We start from the raw sequence: 20001 nt of genomic DNA, 5'->3' as shown, positions 1-20001 counted from the left end.
AGGTTCAGGAACCTGCAATTTTAATACACTCTGAGGTTGATCCGCTGTTAATACTGAGTACTTTGCAGCAAGTCTGTGCCTGTTAAACAGCCCTTCATTTTTGACTTTACATTTTTTGACAGGGTTATTGTGCGTGTGACAGAAAAAAAATCGAATTCATTTTCCTTTGGTTACTGCTAAATGTGTCATTGCCTCTGAATATTACACTTCCTGCCCACTAACGTAAGGTTTTGGTATTTTTGTTAAAAGACCGGCTAGTCCATTTGATGACCTGCTTTTTATGGACTCTTGCAGTAAGTTAGCCTGCAGCCTCAGCGTCGAAAACAGAAGGCTAGTGCCATATGAAGATTATTTGCCCCGAGCTGAAAACATTACACAATGTCATCATGAACACAGCCTGTTCGGAGCCGGTTATGGAGGAGAGGCAGGAGAAGGGAAGGAAGACAAACGGGCAAATAAACCAATTTGAGTATTTAGCAAATAAATTCAGCACCATCTGCCGCGCTGCAACGCAGCTCCTAGGACGTCACCCTACATTGAGCTACAAGACTACCAGCGAAAAGCCATTTGGATCCCATTCATTTAGTTTCCCTCAAAACGCACTGGGGAGTAAAAAAGAAGCTGGTGTCCACACAATTTCACATCTGCTAATTGTGAGCTACACTGATCCACCAGATTTCATCTCGAGCACGGCTAACACGTCGCGGGTTGGAGATTAGTCCGGAAAGCCATTGGAGAAATTTACAGAAACATCAGTCATTCTGCCCAAAAAAAAAAAAAGAAGAGTTACTTCTCTGCCATTTCTTTTGTTGCTCACCTTGGTTGTTCTTGATGGTGAAATTGGGGTTGTTTAGCATCTCCGGGACTAGACGATAGTCAAAGTAGTGGCCCTGGATTGGGTCGTCTTTGTCCACCGCGCTGACAGTCTGGATCACCTGCGTTGAGAGACAAGAAGATATACAGAGGAGGGCTCAAAGTCAATACAGGAGGCAGCCTATTCATTACTCTGTTTTTCCCACCGCAGATTGCCTCAGTCTAATACTAGTTGGATCACGCCTGATGAAATATATGCCCTATTCATTCCTGGAGTTTGAGATTATTATCAATGAGGTCCTGTCTAGTCTGGCACACTTTCAGGCTCCTGGCTCTATCTGCTAATCTGTCATCATAGGTCTGATCGTGCAGTACGTCTCTATGATTGATTGGAAATTAGAATTCTGGCCCTGCAGGACAGTTACCCTTTTTTTTTTGTTCCTTTCAGTAGAGCTCCCTGTTGTACGTACACAGGTCCCCTGAATGAGGTCGATTGATGAAAAAGAGAATGCTAAATACTTGTCCAGAAATTTAGACTGGGGGAGGCATTGAGCCATCTGGAGGAGGACATGAAAGACATGTCTTGAATTATGATCCACTCTGATCAATCCTGACTGCTCTCATTTCCCCTTTGCTCCACGGACACACTGTGTCAAGGGAGGGCTGTTGTGGGGGAGGTGTGTGTGTGTGTGTGGGGGGGGGACTGTACTCCCAGTGAAATAAGTAAGCCATAATTCACTGTGGCCAATCATTACAGGGGAGGAGTGAGAGACAGGAAGAAAGGAGCAGAGAGAGAGAGAAAGATAGATCACTGGTTTGATAAATGAAATAGTCTTTCCTTACCTGTCCAGGTTTTCCATTTTCACACAGGAAGGCCTCGTATTCGGTGGCAAATTCAGGGGCATTGTCATTAATGTCCATCACTCTGATGGCCACAATTACTCTCGATATCTGACTGTGGTTTCCTAGTGTGAAGTAGATAGATAGATAGAAGGAGGAGATAAATAAAGAAAGAGAATAAGCAAAATATATACTACAAAAAATAACAAGGTTACACATGAAATCCCAGGTACATTCTGTGACCTAGTTTTAATTTCCTTTACTTTCAATCTTTATTTCACCCTTCATTTCCTGAGCTGATGGGAGGACAGATGATAAGCCACATCAATCTACATTTCAGCTGGTATCAGCAACGCAAAACGGGATTCTAGGCAACAGAGGAGGAAAAAAAGAAATCCCATTCAAAGTGCTTTTGAAAATCCCCTGTACACTGTAATGTTTAAAACATGAGAGTTAAAACATGCATATTAATAAGTCATTGGTAACTGAAGTCTAAAAAGACAATGAAAGGCTGTTTAATTAGATTAGATTTTGATTGGAATTATTCATGACTGGTAATTGACAGTCCCTTTCGAGTGTCCCCGTCAACGGTTGTATTTATTAATCAGTAGTGCAAATGCCAACTTTTAAGGCAATTATGTATTAATGTGGCCCCAGTGTCAGCATGGCCAATGACTCTGGTGTGTTTTTGTTTTCCATTCTATTCATTCATTTAATTGTTTGGCTTCATGGAGGCTTGGTCAAACTGCAACCTTATAAGACAAATTAATCGCAAATAGCACGTGAAGACTGAGAGTTTTGGTCATTTAAATCAAAGGGCTTTTTCAATCATAGTAACTGTTCAAATGTTTGGTTTGAAACTGGCTTTAAAGAGGAGCCGACACTGCAGTTACAAGATAACGGCAAACTCAGTTTGCTTTCATTTCCCAAAACTCTCTTGGGCCAATTGCTTGAAAGACATCATCATGTTTATTAAAGAATTGCTAAAATGTAGTGTAACAGGAGCACAAGCCATGTAAAGAGAATCTTAAAGTCAGTAAATGTACTCATTAATGTCAGTAAGAAAGCGTATCTCTATGGTTTGTTAAAAAAAATGCTGACATTGTATGTTTCTGCAAAAATCCTGAGTGTAATGAAATGAACTATGCTTATTGCCTGTAATTCAACTTTTCATCTGTAAAAGGATCTGTGGTCTTTCTTCTTTAAAACGATATATATATATATATATATATATATATCACTTTAACTGGTACTTTTATCCTTTATTCTTATTTATCTGAAATGAAACCGACACACATAGCAGAGGGCAGAATGCCTTAAGAAAACCAAGGCCACCAGACGGGCTGGGAGATGAGTTGAAGAAGAGGTAAGCAGTGAGGAGAGGAAATTGACAGTCTGATAGACAGTGATAGATGGATTAGGGCAAAGGGAGAGAGGTAGACAGAACCCCCCCCCCACCTTCAAAAGTGACTTCTCCCCAGCAGCAGACAGGGAATAGAGTCTGATTAGTCAGATGTCAACTGGTGCGAGGCGGCAGAACGCGCCTCCGTTTGGGTGGCAAATGGCATCAGGATAGAAGCGGGAACACATCTCTTCCTCTTCACGCCAGAGCAGACACCGCCTCCCCCCCCCCCCCCATCCGTGGAGAGGAGCAAAACTGCCTTATTTATTTTGGCAAATTCCTATTAGGTGTTCTCCGAGATGCCACTATCTCGAGCCACAGTTACTTTGCCAGGAGGCATGAACATGCTTTAAATGTATGGGTGCAAGAAATGACAAGGCAACCGGCTTATCAAATGAGACACATTCAATTCCTCCACCGGGCTGCTGCGACGTCTGTTTTGTCTGTGCTGCACGGCCAAAACATTACGACAGCGTTTGGGCTTTAATTTACTCCGACAATTAATGTGTGTTTCTTTTGATTAAGGGAAGAAAGGGACGGATTGGAAGATGAGAAGGAGAGCGGGATGGAGAGAGGAAGAGGATGGGGGGAAAATACAAGTTACAAGCTGTGTACATTTCTATTCCAATAGCTTTAAGGGGTACATTAGGCTTTATCACAACATACAGCCCCCCTGAAACAATCTGTATGCAAATAGAGCCTTACATATGGTTTGAGCTCTTTGCAGCTCTGCCGGCAAGATTTTCTACGTAGTCAGTGGGTTTTGCGGTTCGCAGATGTTCTTTAATCTGTAATGGATGCTGGCGTTGGAGCAATCCACTCTGGAGCATGTCTTTAAAACTGTTTATTTGATACGTCTTAATGTTCTCGCACTTCCACAAATTGACTACTGAGCTGTTTAATTCAATCAAAACTCAGCAAATTAACGTATTTAATGCCTCCGTGGATTCAAACGCTAATTGTTTGTGCCATACTCTGGGAGCGATTAAAAGCGCCGGTTTACAAAGCGCCATTCTATTGAACAGAGGATTGTGTGTAGCAGGTCAGTGAGTCTTTTGACTGAGACAACCCGCAAAGTCGCTCAGAAGAAGGAGACGCTATACGTGACTGGCAGCACTTCCCCCGTTTTTAACAAACGTGCCAATGAATGTCTAATAGTATGGTGATTTTCAAAACCAGGACATTACGATTCACGGGGAGCCGTGCTCATGGCGGGGGAGAGCGGAGTCAGGAAGAGGTCACTTACTGACTTCGGTGGCGGTCACCGTGATGTTGTGCCACATGTCCGTCTCCCGGTCCAGCGGTTTAGCCAGTGTGATCTTCCCATCGTCCACGTTGATGTTGAACTGCCTCTCCAGGTCCGTGTGCCGATCGATGAAATACCTGCGAAGAAAATCTATCGTCAGAAATCTGAGCCAGGCCTCTTTCGCAACCCACCAATGCAGCATTTTGTCTGGCGGTCTCACTTAGCCATGAAGAGATACCTGTAGATTAATGCACTGTAAAAAAAAACTGTTGAAAATCACTAATCATCTAAGGAATAATTACAGCTTTCACACAAGCAGCAGGGGGGCATTAAAGCCTCATAAGGTCCAAGGAGATCACAGCTCTGGCGGAAAAAAAAGACCATTAGTACGTGTCGTGTCAGGGTAAGGGATGGGGTGTTGTTAACCCCGTTTGGGATCTGTCAACACTCAATGGCCCCCAAAGGCTTTGCATTAATGAGTTAGGACAGCACTGTGTCACACAGGAGCTGGAACATCAGAGGGTGGGAGGGGATAATGGATGTGATGGAGATGAACCAATGACCGGCCTGTTATGTGTGTGACCTTGTCTGATCTTAGGCCAAATGATTTTGTTTTGCTTTTTCAAACCTCTAGCGACGTTTGGGTCCTCGTCAATAAAGCAGCACACGTTTAAAATGAATCAAGCGCGGTGGCAAAGGACACATTTGTGAAGCGTTTCTTCTTTCCTGTTCCTCCATGACCCCCGCATGAGACACACTGACTGCTTGAAACTTGTATGGTGTTAAGTATACAGCGGCAAGACATTAAATTAATAAAAAAAAAAAAAAACTCCAGCAGCGAGTTTGAAATTGGAATGCACATAAAAGAGAATATTCCAAAGCTGTGAAATTGCTCTTTTATGTTGCAGCAGGCGCAGCGCCAATTCTTGGGACGAGCCCACACAAGACTGACTAAAAAAAGAATTCTGTCATTATGGGTCATCTTTGCTTTCACGCGTTTAACTTGCCGTGATGCGTGACTGTCATAAACATCCCACTCACCTAAAACACTGGGCCGAAGTGAGCTTATTACACCGCGTACTGCAAGTGTTTCCATACCTCCAGGACAAACTCTTTCTGTTCCTTTTCGCTCTCTCTCTCTCTCTCTGACATCTTCCCCTCACAATCTCTTCCCTTTCTTACTCACCAACAGTCAGAAAGTTTTTCTTTTTCTTTTCCATCCAGCTGGGTCTCTTTCTAATCCAATCCCTTGCAGTCTCCTTCCCCACACCGCCACCAGACGCCCTGCTCACCCTGCTCTCCCTTCCTTTCTAACCCTGGGTCCTGTACCATCTCACAGTGGAACTGCTCAAGCCTATCGGTGCAGACCTGTTGGCAGACACCCTACGGTGTTTCTATGGGAGACTAAGAGAGGAGAGGGGGAGGGAGGGATCCAGAGGGATGGAAAGAGAAAAAGAGAAGAGCGCACCAGAGAAAGACAAAGTCACAATAACAACAATTTTAAAGGAAGGAGAGTGCTGCTTATACAAGAACGATAGGAAACGAAATAAATAAACCACTGGCCCAGATTCCAATTGTTGGGGAGATGTACCGAGCCGTGACATTTCCATTTTTGAGATGAAATGGTGTAAAATCCTCTAGACGCCGGGCTGGGAGAGGTCCATGAGGACCCACACCCCCCCCCCACCACCACCACCACCACCACCACCATTCTCTCTCTTTCTCTCCCTTTGCCCTGCAGACGCACAGCACTTTCAAGACAGGCAGACAGCAGCAAACCACCTGGGAGCAGCCTCTCTCCTGCAGACTGAGTGGATCCCAGTCAAACTCTGACAGCCTCACGTGGAAGCGGGGAGACAGACCCTGAAATGTTCTGCCACCTGTCACTCAAACTGACAACGTGATGTGAAAAGAATTAAAAGCAAATAAAAAAAAATAAAAAAAATGATATCCAGCGTTATACGTGCGTGGTTTTCCTGAGTGTGATGTGAGCATGTGTGCAAATGTCTGCTCGCTCGCTCGCGCGTCCCTGTGTGTGTGTGTGTGTGTGTGTGTGCACGCGTCGTCTGGTTTCAGCTTCGCCTCGCTCTCCACAGGCTTTTAAAACGCCACCGGGCTCACCTCAGTCCAACGGTTAAACATCTCGGCTGTTTGTGCCAAGTATTAGAAAGCAGTGAAGCGACCTCACCACTGACGCAACAGACGTTGGAATATATTCCACCTGAATAATGCGCTAATCAAAATGCATCAGTGAGACAGAGGACGTTCTGTGCATAATCATGAGCTGTAATCTGTGAGATCGTTATTCATCTTTCCACTCGTTTGCGGTCCTTCGGTGCGGCGATGCGGCGTCCCAGCGCTGCATCTCTCACAGATCACCCGTCAATCACACGGTGCGGCCGGGACATCCTCTCTGTCTGAGTCTCCGTGGGTGGCGATCTTTTTGTCTCTTTAGCCCCGGTGGCTATCATTGCTCATGCTAACTATCCGTGATTTGTCTTCTTCATCACCAAATGCGAAGGATTTTCTCTCGGACAGATGTGGCAGACTCTGGGCAGTGAAAGCTCTCATCGACTATGTTTCTGCAATAAACAGTAACAACGCAAACGTTTATTATTATGAAGTAATATTTCATCTTCAATTAAATGGTATAGCTTAATTAAGATAGGATTTAGCTTTTCCCTGTAAAAAAAAGAGACTATTTTGAAAAGACTATGTTACGAGCAGAAATTGTGATGGGCAGAATACGGGAATACGTTGAGCGTCATATTTTGAAGCATAGGACCACTGACCAAGCTGTCGTATTCGACGAGTTGGGAGTGAGAACTTGTGGGGATTCATATCAATAAGAAACACTAAGGTTTCTCACTGTCTGAAGATTAGTCACAAGTGCAGATATAACCACAATTACATACAGTATAGATATATAGATATACTTTATTCATCCCGAGGGGGAAATTTGTATGTAATGTAAATGTAGAGACTTTAAACAAAAGGATCTTATTTAAATTATTTACAGGGGCACCAATTTTAGACACAAAGTTCAGTTAATTATTCATGAGGAACTATGTCTATGGTATAATGTCTTATGTTGCTGCGGAGGGAGTCTGAGGGAATAACTATCATGACATCATCAGGGTTATCACTTCTAATGAAAATAAATGATATCAAGAAGCATTTTGGGAAATGCAAGATCCAGTGCTTTTCACGAATATTGACCTTAAAAGGGATTAAAAGTTCTAAACTTCAGGATTAATACTAAATCACTGTCTTTCACAGTAACATTAGCCACCGTAAACTAGCCTACTGGTCATACCAGAGCAAGCGGGGCAGTGTTCGCAAAACTCCTGAGTTAATTGATTAATGTTGTGTTTTATCGCTTGTGGATTAAACACTTTATTTGTAGGAGGGTGAATGCATCTGTTTTTTCTTACAATGTAGATCTTTTTTTAAAGCATTGTAATCAGTCTGAGTGTTATAGCATATTACAGTTTACAAAAACTGAACCCAAAATATTATTTTTTTCATTGCCATACTCTCATTGCACACAAGGAATGCATCATCACCAAATTAGAGGCCTAAAGGTTAGGCAGCCAGGGAGAGGTGTCCACGTGCATTTGCGCTTATTCACACTTATGTGTGTGTGTGTGTGTGTGTGTGCACAGTGGGTGCTGCATTTTATCTCCATGTCCGTGTGAACGTGTGTGTGAGTGACCGAGTGCAAGCTGAAGGGAGAAGAGGTGAAAAGATGGAGAACAGACCTTTTCGGGGTTTTTTGTCTGCAGAGAATAAAAACCTCTGTGACATTCTTGCTTGTTATTAGGTCAGTAATACCACTGGGACGACCACAGACCTACAACTCATTTCTGCAGTCCCCTGAATGCTGACCGGTCGTGTTTTAACATTGCATTTTGTTCAGGTTAGCCTTTTTACGAGGAAGGTGATTTTCCTTGAGAGTCATAAATAACAAAACAACAAAAGTCCTGCAGAATTGGCCTTCTTGAAACTCACTTTCCCTCATTTCAGGACCACCTCCTTTACATGACAGTTTGTATTACCATAAGCAGTGTGTTAGCTGACAGCCGATAAGACAACATCAGGGAGCCTGCTGTAAGAAGCAAACTTTAAAGAATTCCTTTTCAATTCCCCTCAACAATAAAAGAGGAAAGAAGAAAAGCAGGGTGAAAAGAAACTTGGATCGTGGCACTGCTTGTCACAGTATCAATATTTTGAACTAAAACACAATCGCTGTATTCTACTCTATGAAATAGCAGTTTGTGTCACACAGCCATAGTGACTGCCAGATGTCACATTGCTTTTTATTTGTGATCAGTCAGGTAGAAAACGACAGAGCACAGGCTCCAGAGAGAGGCAACACTGAGGGAGCATTTCATGGAGTGCACCTGAAATGTTGTTGGTTGGATGCATTAAGTACAGCTGAGGGGCTGTTTGTCTCCCGAGTGCAGAGGACATGGCAGCACACCAGAGCACTCGCCCCGAGTGCTTTCGACTCAGACTGGTTCAGTCTGGTCCAGCTGGAGGGGGGATTGAGACGGAGAGCGATTCTAATCAGAGGGGGGGTCGACTGGAGAGCTCGTTCAGATGGTGGTCAGGAGAAAGTCCACACACACATGCTGCTATCACTGCTGCGACTCCACTATAGATCCACCTTCACGGACTACAGATGTCTTTTCTTTGGGGAGCTCTGTCTCTTTTCCGATCTTTGAAACAGAAAGTTAGAGTACAAGACACAGAGAGGGAGAGAAGAAGAGACAGGAGGGAGGAGGAAAGTCGTAGGCCGATGACTATATTTACGCGGAATTCAAGTGGAAAGATCAACAAGCTGCATATGTTGACTGACACACTCGCTGAAGTTTTCAATACTTTCCTGCTCACCAGTTTTTTGGACAAATCTTTAATTTGTATATAAAAGAGTTACAATTATATACTTATTGGTTAAATACTCGTGAATTTTAAATCAGTTTCACAGCAGAAGGTTTTTTTTTCATGTCTTTTTCCTTGACCGTTATTTATTACTTCACCTAATAAAAGATGAAAAAAGACTATAAATCGAGTCGTTCAGCAGAAATATTTTGACAACTGTTTAATCATATTAAAATCTAAAAGCTTCTCCAGTTGGATGATTTACTGATTTCCTCTGTTTCATATCACTGCAGACTAAACATTCTAGCGTTCGGTACTTTTGGTTATACAAAACAAAAGACATTTGAAGACGCCACCTTTCACGGTTTTCTGATGTTTTAAAGACCAAATGATCAGTCGACTATTCATGAACAATCATAATAAGGAAGATAATTGCAGCCCCGTGTCCTCTGTGAACAAGAAATTTTGATTATTTGGCTTATTGTCTGATGAGGCTTTTGTCCAGACTTTGCATTACTTACAAGATCCTTCTGACCATGTAAGAGGCATTACTGACGCTACAGCCTTCTGTTAGCCAGTATATCTAGAAGGATTAAAATCTCCCACACTCTAATCATTTCATCAGCCCAAAGCTCGGAGTTACAGGCGAGTAGAAATGCTACGTGGTCTTTGGTGATGCATCATATTACAGTAAGCCCTCCACAACAATAGTTTGCTTCATCTCACCCGCCACAAAGAAATCACTTGACATCTGTGATAGATCACGCTCATCTTGAAGATTAGCGGGAGGGGGGACATTTGGACTTCAAAGAAAATGGCAAAGCAAAGTGTTGTGACAAAATGCTAACTGGCAAGAAGTGTGTGATTGAGTGTGTGATCCTTGAGCAGTTACTTCACCACGCTGATCAGTTTGCAGATGATTACCGCACCATTCTACTGGCCACTTACAACTTCTTCTTCTGTCTCTCGGGAAAATATAATTGAAAGTTTGAGAATGAATGGATTCATCTAACAGTTCTTGAGCACTTCATCAAAAGGCTCTATTCTTATTTGGAGCCCTGACAGTCACACAAAGCCCTTGAGCAACAATCCATTGTCCTGACTTCTCCACAGAATTGTAAAATTGCTGATTAAAAGCATAATGAAGACTGTGAGTGTAAGAGAATGACCTCAAGACAAATGAGAAAGAGAGAGAGAGAGAGAGAGAGAAATGGACCTAGTGCACAAAGATAAGCTGCCTATGAGTTAGTCCTTCGTCTGCGCTGCATCACGTTTAAAGTGTGTGACATCTGATTGCCAAGGCGGGACGTTAATATCTGGACAGTGTCATAGCAACAAATATGTGAAGAGATCATGTCAGCAGGGTGCTGCCATCTGCGAGCACACTCATTCATAATTTAGTGACATTTCCTTTCAATAATGATGCACTGAAGGAGATGAATTACTAGAATGTCGGCAGACGTAATCAGCTATTAATACTGCACATTGTGAGATTATTATACAATGATGCACAGGACTTTTATACACTTTTTTTTTTTTCACAAAAAATCTAATTTGCAAATGAACAATAACAGCCCGGTCCGTGTGTGTGTCGCTAGGAGACGATGTGGGCCTTGTACGACTCTGCAAACCACAGACGCATTGAATGTGGACGTTGTGTTGCCTTTTGTTTAATGTGGATGTTTTTTGGCATTCAGGCAGAGCAACTGACGTAGCATGCGGAGCAGCCTTTATTGAATGTTATGTGGTATAATTAGGAGTATGAAGAGCGAGACAGTCCACTAATGGGGGACATTGGGGTGGTGGGGGGGATGAGTCAAATGAACACAGGACTTTCACCTAGGAGACCGCTGTTTATGTCCCCAAAAGTGAAACCAAAAAGTTAACGTTGAGTTTACGCTTGTTAGGTGACAGTACTTAAGAATGTCTGCGAAGGGTAGTTGTGATTTATTTGTGCTAATTGTGTTGTTACAGTTGATAAGCTCTTATTTGAACACAAACCATTATCTTCTTTTTTTTTAACTTTAGTAGTTTGGCCAAGAGCTAACAAATGGTTTCACATCATCAACCCCGTGGCATTGTGCGTTTCTGCAAGATTAATAGCAGGCTGATATGAAACGCATTTATGAAATGTGTTTTTGGTTGAGGAATGTCGACATTCAACGTATCCGTGGTGTACAAAAACAGAAATGTCAACATTTTGTCTCGTGACTGGGTTTCTGTTTCCTTCATAGTTTTTGTGTTAATTCCCCTCAATAAAGACCAACAGACTACATTTGGAGCTGCAACGATCAGTTGGCTAGTCGATGGGTTAATCAGCTGGTTTCTCTTTAAGTCGTTTTTCAATCACAAACTAGAATAATTCTCAGGTTCCAGCTTTTGCATTGTGAGGATTTATTGCCTTTAACGGAATATCTTTGGGCTTTGGACTGCTGGTTGGACAAAACAAGACATTTGAAGAAGCCACCAACACGTAAATCAGACGAGTACTTATTGAGATATTTCTGGACTTTCATACATGTAAGATGTTTCCTTCATCATTATTGTTACGTCACCTACATAGAATAGAATTCAGTTGATTAATCAAATAGTCGATCAGCAGCTATTTAATGAATTCATTAATCATTTAGCCTTTACTTTAACATTTACTAATTTACAGAACTGGTCTCTGTATCTCCCTCTAACAAACACTGACTTGGTCAACAAACACACAAACCCTGTGACACGAAGGACAGAGAGAGGCAAAATATGTCATTACACATGAAATGTATTTCTCTTTTTACCAGGGCAGCGACATCATGCAACCTCAGGGCTCAAGTCCTCCTGGCAATCTCATCAGTAAACATGAGGGATGCGACCAAGAAAGGAGGAGGAAAAGAAGAAAAAGAAAAAGTAGAATGAACCAGCCGTGTTCTACAGCCTCAGCCAATCTACGAAACCCAGCCTGCTCCCTGTTCGCCATGCAATTACACGCAACCTGTTGAGTGTTGTCGCCGGAATGCGGTCAGCAAGTCGCTGGAGAATTAATGAAATGCCAAGATGGAGGGAGAGAAATTGCCTGTACAACCTATCCTCAAGGTGCCCTTGTAGTACTTCCAAGAATAAGTCAAACAACAGAAGAATATAGCAGGACTGGTCATACATTGAATGCCACAAGTTGTGCTGCCTTGAACTTATGATCTCCTTTCTCTCTTGTTTTATTATTTTAGTGCATCTGTGGAAATGACAGCAATCATTGGGTAGCCTCCTCCACCATATTCTCCAGAGGTCACGGGCATGAAGAGATTTTAATTGCATGCCTCAGTGTCAACCCTTTTACTAAAACAACTCATTATAGTCTGAAAGGACCCATTGTTAACCTATATTCTTCATCCCTTTTTCTTGCTCTCAAGTTCTCTCTTCACCCTGTATCAGTCAATACCAAGCGGTTAAGCAGTGAAGGTGCATCCACCCTCCTACCTGACAAGGCTCCCAGAAGAGTCCGGGTCCCTGGCTGTGACCGTCCCTATGACCGTGTTGACGGCGGCGTTCTCATTGACATCCAGCAGGTACACGGGTTTGAAGAAAACCGGAGGTTCGTCGGAGTCCTCCACCACGATCTTTACTGTAGCCGTGTCCTTGAAGGGCCCGCCACTGCTGGGCTCGGAGCGGACGTTGGTGGCTTCCACTTTCAGGGTGTAGGCTCTCTTGCTCTCGTAGTCTATAGGCTGTGGGGGGGCAGAGACAGAAGAGCAGAAGTATTATCCTGTCTCCCTGTCTCTCGACGGGTCTAAATCACACACATAAAATCCAGTGGTGAAAAGTACTTTTACTGGTGTACTTTTGATGAATTAAGTACTTCAGTAAAAGTGCTTTTATTGAAGTACAAATTCTAGGTATTTTCACGTTTTGCTACTTTACACTTCTACTCCACTTACAATTCAGAGTAAAATACTGTTCATATACATCTCACCATTAGTCTGACAGAAGTACTTTTCTTTTCCAAACTGTACGAGCAGCTTCTAAAATAGTATGCATTGTTATAAAACACGTGGAAAAGGAAAAATTTGTGATTTAATGTTTTTGGAGCTTGTTCTTTTTTTAATCTGTGTCTGTAGATTCTTCTTATTTTATGAAAATGCAAAACTTATCATGTCAAACCGAAAGTCAACATTGACTTATTTTACTAAAATTCCATAACTTAGATAACATAACAAACATACTTATTTTAAGCCAAACCGTGATTCTACTAAACCGAACTAAGATGTTTTGTTGCAGTTTTTTTCGCTCAATGTCCAAACATTATTAAAACTACAACCGTAATGTAGGAGAAAATATGTTTTGAAATGTAATTGAAAATGAAGTTTAGTTGTATCGGAACATTATCGAGTTGCAACCAGTTTACATTACTGAAAATACAGCAATCTAAAATGGCCATTTTGTATAATGAGTACATTTACTTTCGATACTTTGGTATATGTTGTTAAACAACTACAAAAAATATATTTATTTTTTCCTTAATTTAAACATCATGAGTAACAATGCTGCTCTGAGAAATTAGCATTTGCTTTAATGAGAATTGATTGTGTGATTTCCTCAAACTTCAAATTAAAGCCCCTTTGTGTAAGATTTGAAAATGTCTAAATGTGGCGCTCCCAAGTGCTAGTATCAGAAAAGACACTGAGGGAGGCAACAATCCATTCCGCTACCCTGTCCCTGAGCTGACATGAGTGAGCATGACTACTTTCTCAGTTTTCTACAAAAAATAATTGTGCCATCATAATTGTTGAAAGGAAGCTGTAACAACATCAACATTAAGCACACAGGGGGCTTTAATCTGAAGAGAGGGAGTTTAAAAGTGACGGGAATAACGTCCATGGTATCAGTCTATTGCAGCACACAGAATTTATTTGATCATCACTTTGATTTAAATGGAACAGGCTCAATAAATGTAAATTACAGAGTTGCACAACCTGAAAGTATTTCCCAACCTTTATCGGCCCGTAAGAACACAAATCTCCCTGCAAATGCTCTCAGTGGCAGCAGATTATGAGCGCTTTCATAATGCTATCGCAACCAGCTCACGTGAGATAAATGAGAACAGATGCTTAATCAAGACTATCAACAAAAGATATGATTTTCCAATGAGAAATCCGAACAGTTTGTACAGGACATGCCATTCTGTGACTGACATATCTGTTTAATCGCTGTTTTTCAATTGCTATGCAGTGTTTCCTTTACAAATGGCTCATCATTAATATTTAAAAGAAAGAGGAGAGTCACAATTTTAGTCTCTTGGCATCTCCGAGGACACCCCGGACTGTTACAATTTCATTGAGAATCACCTCCGGTCGCTCTCATGCTACGAGAATAATGGGATCAAGTCACTTCCATGCTCCATAACCGGGATTTATAGGGAAATCAAAAGTGGGCCTTGCCGCTTGAGGGGATAGGAGCTGGCTTGGGGAGATAGAAGAGGACTAAGAGGAGGGAGATGAAGAAAACGGGAAATGTATTCAGTTTAAGAAAGAGGGGGAGAGTAAGAGGACCTGTCCCTGAGGTCAAAGGCAGAGAGAGGCAGGTGGGTGGAGGGGTGTCTGGGGGTCCAGCTGTGAGATGGTAGCAGCATCCAGGGGGGGGGGAGGCAACTCGGGGCTTTGACTTCCACGCTACACTCCTGGCATCAGGGCGCTAGCAGTCAGACCAAGCCCCTGAAGCCTCTCCAAGCCCCACTCCTCCACGGTCGGAGAAGCTATTCGGAACACTTTTATACTTTCATTATTAACCTCCCCTTCTTCTCCTACTCATTCCTGACAGCCCCCCTCCTCCCATTCCTTTTCTCTCTCTGATCCTGCCATCTGTGCTGAGAGAGTACATAGTGTCGCTGGACCTCGAGACAATGGATTACACTTGAATTCAGAGGGTAGCGGAGAGTAGGAGTCTGTATGAGATTGTGGCTGGATGGTCAATATGATTATATGGAAATGGAGAGATAATATGAATTATTATTTGGTTCAAATATCGGTTTAACTGGTTGGTTTCCAGCAGAGGTGAAGCTAACTGGTACTTTGCTTTTTAGGTGCGTACATTTCAAATTTTATTTTCATGCAACTGCCGTTTGCCAAAGCAAAACTGGGCATTGGATACCGGAAATTGTACAAAATCTACAAAAAAGTGATCCGTTCATAAAATTTCAGCTGCATCATCTCAGGAAGCTTTTTTTTTTTTCACTCATAATCACTGAAACACTGAATGTGTTGGCAAACAGTTGGCTATAGATCCAGCAGAACAACATGAGCATGGAGTTGTGTTGTGGCCAACTGATGATTGTGAGTCCAACATTTACTCTCCTGTAAGCTCCCTCAACAACAACAAAAAAAAAGAAATGAAAGTCTGTGGAGCATAAAATAACAATACACCGGAGGGGAAATTTAGAGTCGGATGCTAAACTCCATGTGGGTTTGTCACTATAAGTGAGTACTTTCACATTACACACAGGCGGCAAAATCTCTGGTTCCGAAAAGTGAAACTAATGCAGAAGTGCCTTAAACCTGCATTCTCTCTAATGTCCATCAGGGGGCGACTCCTCTGGTTGTATAGAAGTCTATGAGAAAATGACTCTACTTCTCTCTTGATTTATTACCTCAGTAAACATTGTAAACATGAGTTTATGGTCTCAATCTCTAGTTTTGAGTCTTCAATACAGCATGATGTTCATTTAGTAAATGATGGTCCATTTAGAGTCAAACAGACCATAGAGCAGGTTATGCTTGTGATTGACAGGTCGCTACTCTGGCGTTGGCCTGTGTTTTTGTCTTAGGAGTCTATGGTTACAGAGAGTAATTTGATCAATTGTATACATAACAATATGCAGTTTTAAGAGGGTTTTTTGTTAGCTGCTTTTTCACATTTCTGCTAAGTCATTTAGCAAAAATTCCACATTAGATTCCAGGGAAATTAGCTTCTCCCTGTTTCCCTTTTTATTCCCACTTGACAGCATGTAGAAGCAACTCATTCTAATTGTTTCCAGTGTCCTAACAGAGTCACACTGTTGCCGGCATATTTAATTACACCAAATCCACTTGCATGGTCTAAAGAAAACAGTGGTAAACAATTTCTCTGATTAGCTTAGTTAAGTTTGATTCATTATTTTTCAGCATCAATTCCGAAATGAAAAATGACTGCTCTTTTAAATATTGTATGATATCCTACCCATGGAATCAGAACACAACTCATATTTTGACCCTTTCAAATTATTAATACAATAAACACACAGCGCTTTGAATGAGTAATCCAGGGGGAGCCTGGTTTGTATTAGTATGCACAGTGCCACTGTTGTATATTCAGAGATTCATGAGTGCAAAAGGAAGAGATTTGAGCTGCGTACCAGACATTTTACCAGAGTCAAGGTTGCACGGCCCGTTTAAATTCTGACGTGATCCCGGTAACAAACACGGCTTAACTGAATGAGGCTACATTTATAGATGGGGGACAGCAGACTTACACTCAGCAACAAAGAGACATCCTAGTTTCTCCCGTGTTAACCAGACCTGACTGCCGCGTCCCCCCACACCCCCCCCCCCACACCCCTGCTGGGTCATTTTTGAGCATCAAATCAGTCTGTACACACAGGCCATTTAGAGTCTTCAAAGTTCCGCATTGGCTGCAGGGGTGAAAGCTCAGCATCCCACTAACATCCCCCGACAGGCCTGGGGGCTGGCAGATAAAAAGCTTAAAACCCCAAACAGCAGAAGAATCTCACGCCTGGTTCGGGCCTCTCCAACCCCGGTTAGATCAATATGTTTTAACCTTGCCGCGAAGGATCATTAATAATTTGAATTCCACGATCCGTCTCCTGTCACCCTGGTCGGAGAAAAAAAACAAAACACCGGCTAGGAGACAGAACAAAAGCTGCTTCTTTGAGCTCATTTCAACTTGAGACGCCGCAAAAACAGTACGTGTGTAAATGCCTTGCTACTCTCCCGAACACATCACTAAAGAGCGAAAGCTGGGAAGACCCCGGAAAGAGCGAGGGGGGGCCTGCTTACGACATGGAAGTGGAGGTTGCCAAAAAGACGAACACATTTGACATTTGCTTTGTCAACAGTTGGAGATTTTATGACTTTGTGTCCAGTTTGTTCTCCCGCGCTGATGTTTTCTTTAGCGGCGGTGAATTGCAGTCCCGGCAGATCGGCCTGAGCTCCTCTACATTCCTCCTACCACACAGTCCATTGTTCACAATCTGACAAAGTCACACCACATGTCCTTGGGGTATTGTCATTTTACATCACAATTCCACATTTTGAGTGATAGCATAGCTTTTTCCTCCACACACTGAACCAAGCATGACTCAAGACTTAGGAAGGCCCATCCATCAATCACCTTTGAGTCAATATGCAAACATCCTCTAGCGAGCGGAGCACCGATAGGCTTAGAATATAGAATGCATACATATATGAACGGCGCTGGTTTCTTTTGATACCACGCGTTCAATACTCCGTTTGATATTCCACAGATGTCCTTGAAATACAGCTGTTATTAAAATGCCTTGCCGTTTTCAAATGTAAATTCCACACACTTCCTTTGGTACCGAGCGAAAATATAGGATTGAGTGCTCTAAATGTCTACAGGCAAGCAATGATGTCCAGAGTCAAACCTCTACGGCTTTTATCCTGGAGGAAATATGCATCCTGCTGCACATCTAAAAACCTGTTACACGGTGGAAATGTGTGAAAACCACTAAGATCCTCGGATTCGTATTCCTTCAGCAGCACAGCATGTGCCACGGCCACACTTCAGAATTAGCTAATGAATACAACGTTATTCACCAACATCACGTTGCACCATGCCATTAAACGCTAATGTGCTTGCCTCAAGGTTAGAGATTCGGGTTTTGTGACAGGGATGTTGCTAGCTTGTTTTCCTCAGGACCATACGCACAGGGGAATGTCTTGAACAAATTTAATGAGCGCTGTATTTTCTTTTAGGGACCGCTAGTACTAATGCTCCCGTAAGCAAGGCAATTAACCAGCAACTGCTTCGTTGACATTGCTTTCGGGGGCCAGCGGTGGAAGTGCAGCTCTCACATGTGGATGTGTTAGCATCACAAAAAAAACAACAACATGCAACTCCAGGTGTAGTCCATCTGCTCCTTCTGGTGATATTAATGTGGGTGGGTGTCGGCGAAACTGAATTTAACCAATGTCAGAACGATTTGTAGCAATTTGCCTTCAGCTGAGACAGCTACAGCTAAACGGGCGAGACTGTAATGTGAAAATGAGATGATCTTGTCCACACACACAAAAAGTGCAGCTAGAAAGCTAGAATACTTTACCTTCAGCAAAAAGCATGTGGAAGTGATTTTTTTTGTCATGGATAAAGAAGAAAAAAAGCTAAATGGTCCTTAAGCCTTCAAGGTACTCAACGCGCAGACACTGATGTCTAAATATGTAATGTTTTACTTTTTAGGAAAGCCGTCTCTCACAAACTACAGAATTTCCCCCGAAGTGGTACAGAAGAAGAAGAAGAAGAAGAGCAATCTGGCCTCATGTTAGCTCATCAGTTAGAATTAAAAACACACATTTTTATCCAGCTTTTTGCTTATGTCTTTAAGCAATTAGCTGTAGCAGCAGGGGCTAAACCCTGGAATCTATGAATTAATCTGGGGTCATGCATCGATAATTATTGCAATATAAATCACTGCTCTATCAATAAATGATGACTATTTTTGTCATTAATATTATTATTATTATTCATTCCTTTTTTTAATAGGCCTACTTTAATTAAACACTCCCTGGTCACTTTTTTTGGGTACAGCTATACAATTAAATGCAATCCACAGCCTGGTCTCAGAAATGACATTCATATTTCATGATACTGCTTTGTCAATTACGTTTCGAAGGGGACGCGGTTCCTCCCAGGTTACGTTTGTTTTGCTGTCGAAATGTGATTGAGAATGCCGTCCAAACAATATAAAACTGATTTACATGTAGGTAGAAATGTTGAAAGATATTATTAGTTCACAGACGTGGATATACAGAGTATCCAATGTTTGCAGAAAGATCATAATGGTATCTTTTGTTGATATTTCAGGGAGGTGTTCATTCAACTCTATGTTTAGTAATGAGGTTATAGTTACTGGTGGTGTTGTACTGGACCGCATTATATAAAATGTGTTTCTAATATTCTTCCCCACTCTTGTTTGTCAATGGGGTGAACAAAATATTAGAAACACCAAAGCAAATAACTAAATGCTGCATCTAGTTTTAAACTAATATTCCAGCCACTCCGTGTTTGAAATAAACAAATGCTTATTGAATAAAAAACTGGGTTCCATCTTTATTGTTCATGTCCAGGACTCGCTTTGTCATTATAACTGGTCTGCAGATTGAAGTTGCAAATTTGAGTGAGCACTTCTTCAACATAGTTCTGCATTAACGTAGCTATCACGTGTTGCATATACTGTCATCGCTTCATCGTAGTGGTCTAGCTGTGCAACTGTGAACCCACCTCCCAATATCAGGGGCTGAGCAAACCTGTCTGGAGGGTTAGGGGGTCTGTCTTCCATTCCCGCCGCACTCTGCTGCAGCCAGTCCATTTCAAACACATTGTTCCCACAACTGGGTGTAGTACCGAAAATACCACAAGTGATGAGAGATGCTGAAAACATTAAGGCCTGCTGCTGCCCATGTCTCAAACTAACTACTTTTCAGGCTAACATTAGCGAGTGTTACAGTTTGCTCACAACTGCTGTGTTTAATGTCTTACCTTCTTCAGTCGAACAATCCCCTCTTGTGTCTGCGTGTCCGTGACAATCTCAAACATGCCTTGGTCATCT

General features: G+C 42.2%; 1 protein-coding gene across 2 annotated transcripts in view; it reads right to left on the bottom strand.

Moving 5' to 3' along the window:
* cdh8 (cadherin 8) overlaps positions 1-20001 on the bottom strand; it is a 94993-nt gene that overhangs the window by 3863 nt on the left and 71129 nt on the right. For both annotated transcript variants that reach the window (XM_076110251.1, XM_076110252.1), the window contains exons 5-9: positions 19932-20001; positions 12645-12892; positions 4302-4438; positions 1657-1778; positions 818-935 (exon numbers count right to left, since the gene is read on the bottom strand). The exon at positions 19932-20001 is cut by the window's right edge and continues 118 nt beyond it. In XM_076110251.1, the coding sequence (XP_075966366.1) occupies positions 818-935; positions 1657-1778; positions 4302-4438; positions 12645-12892; positions 19932-20001 (695 nt within the window). The remainder of the gene's footprint in view (positions 1-817; positions 936-1656; positions 1779-4301; positions 4439-12644; positions 12893-19931) is intronic.

Source organism: Anarhichas minor, unplaced genomic scaffold, assembly GCF_050575085.1.
Source record: "Anarhichas minor isolate MPS153535 unplaced genomic scaffold, ASM5057508v1 ptg000042l, whole genome shotgun sequence".
Lineage (NCBI taxonomy): Eukaryota > Metazoa > Chordata > Actinopteri > Perciformes > Anarhichadidae > Anarhichas > Anarhichas minor.
This window is presented reverse-complemented; position numbering and strand designations above follow the sequence as displayed.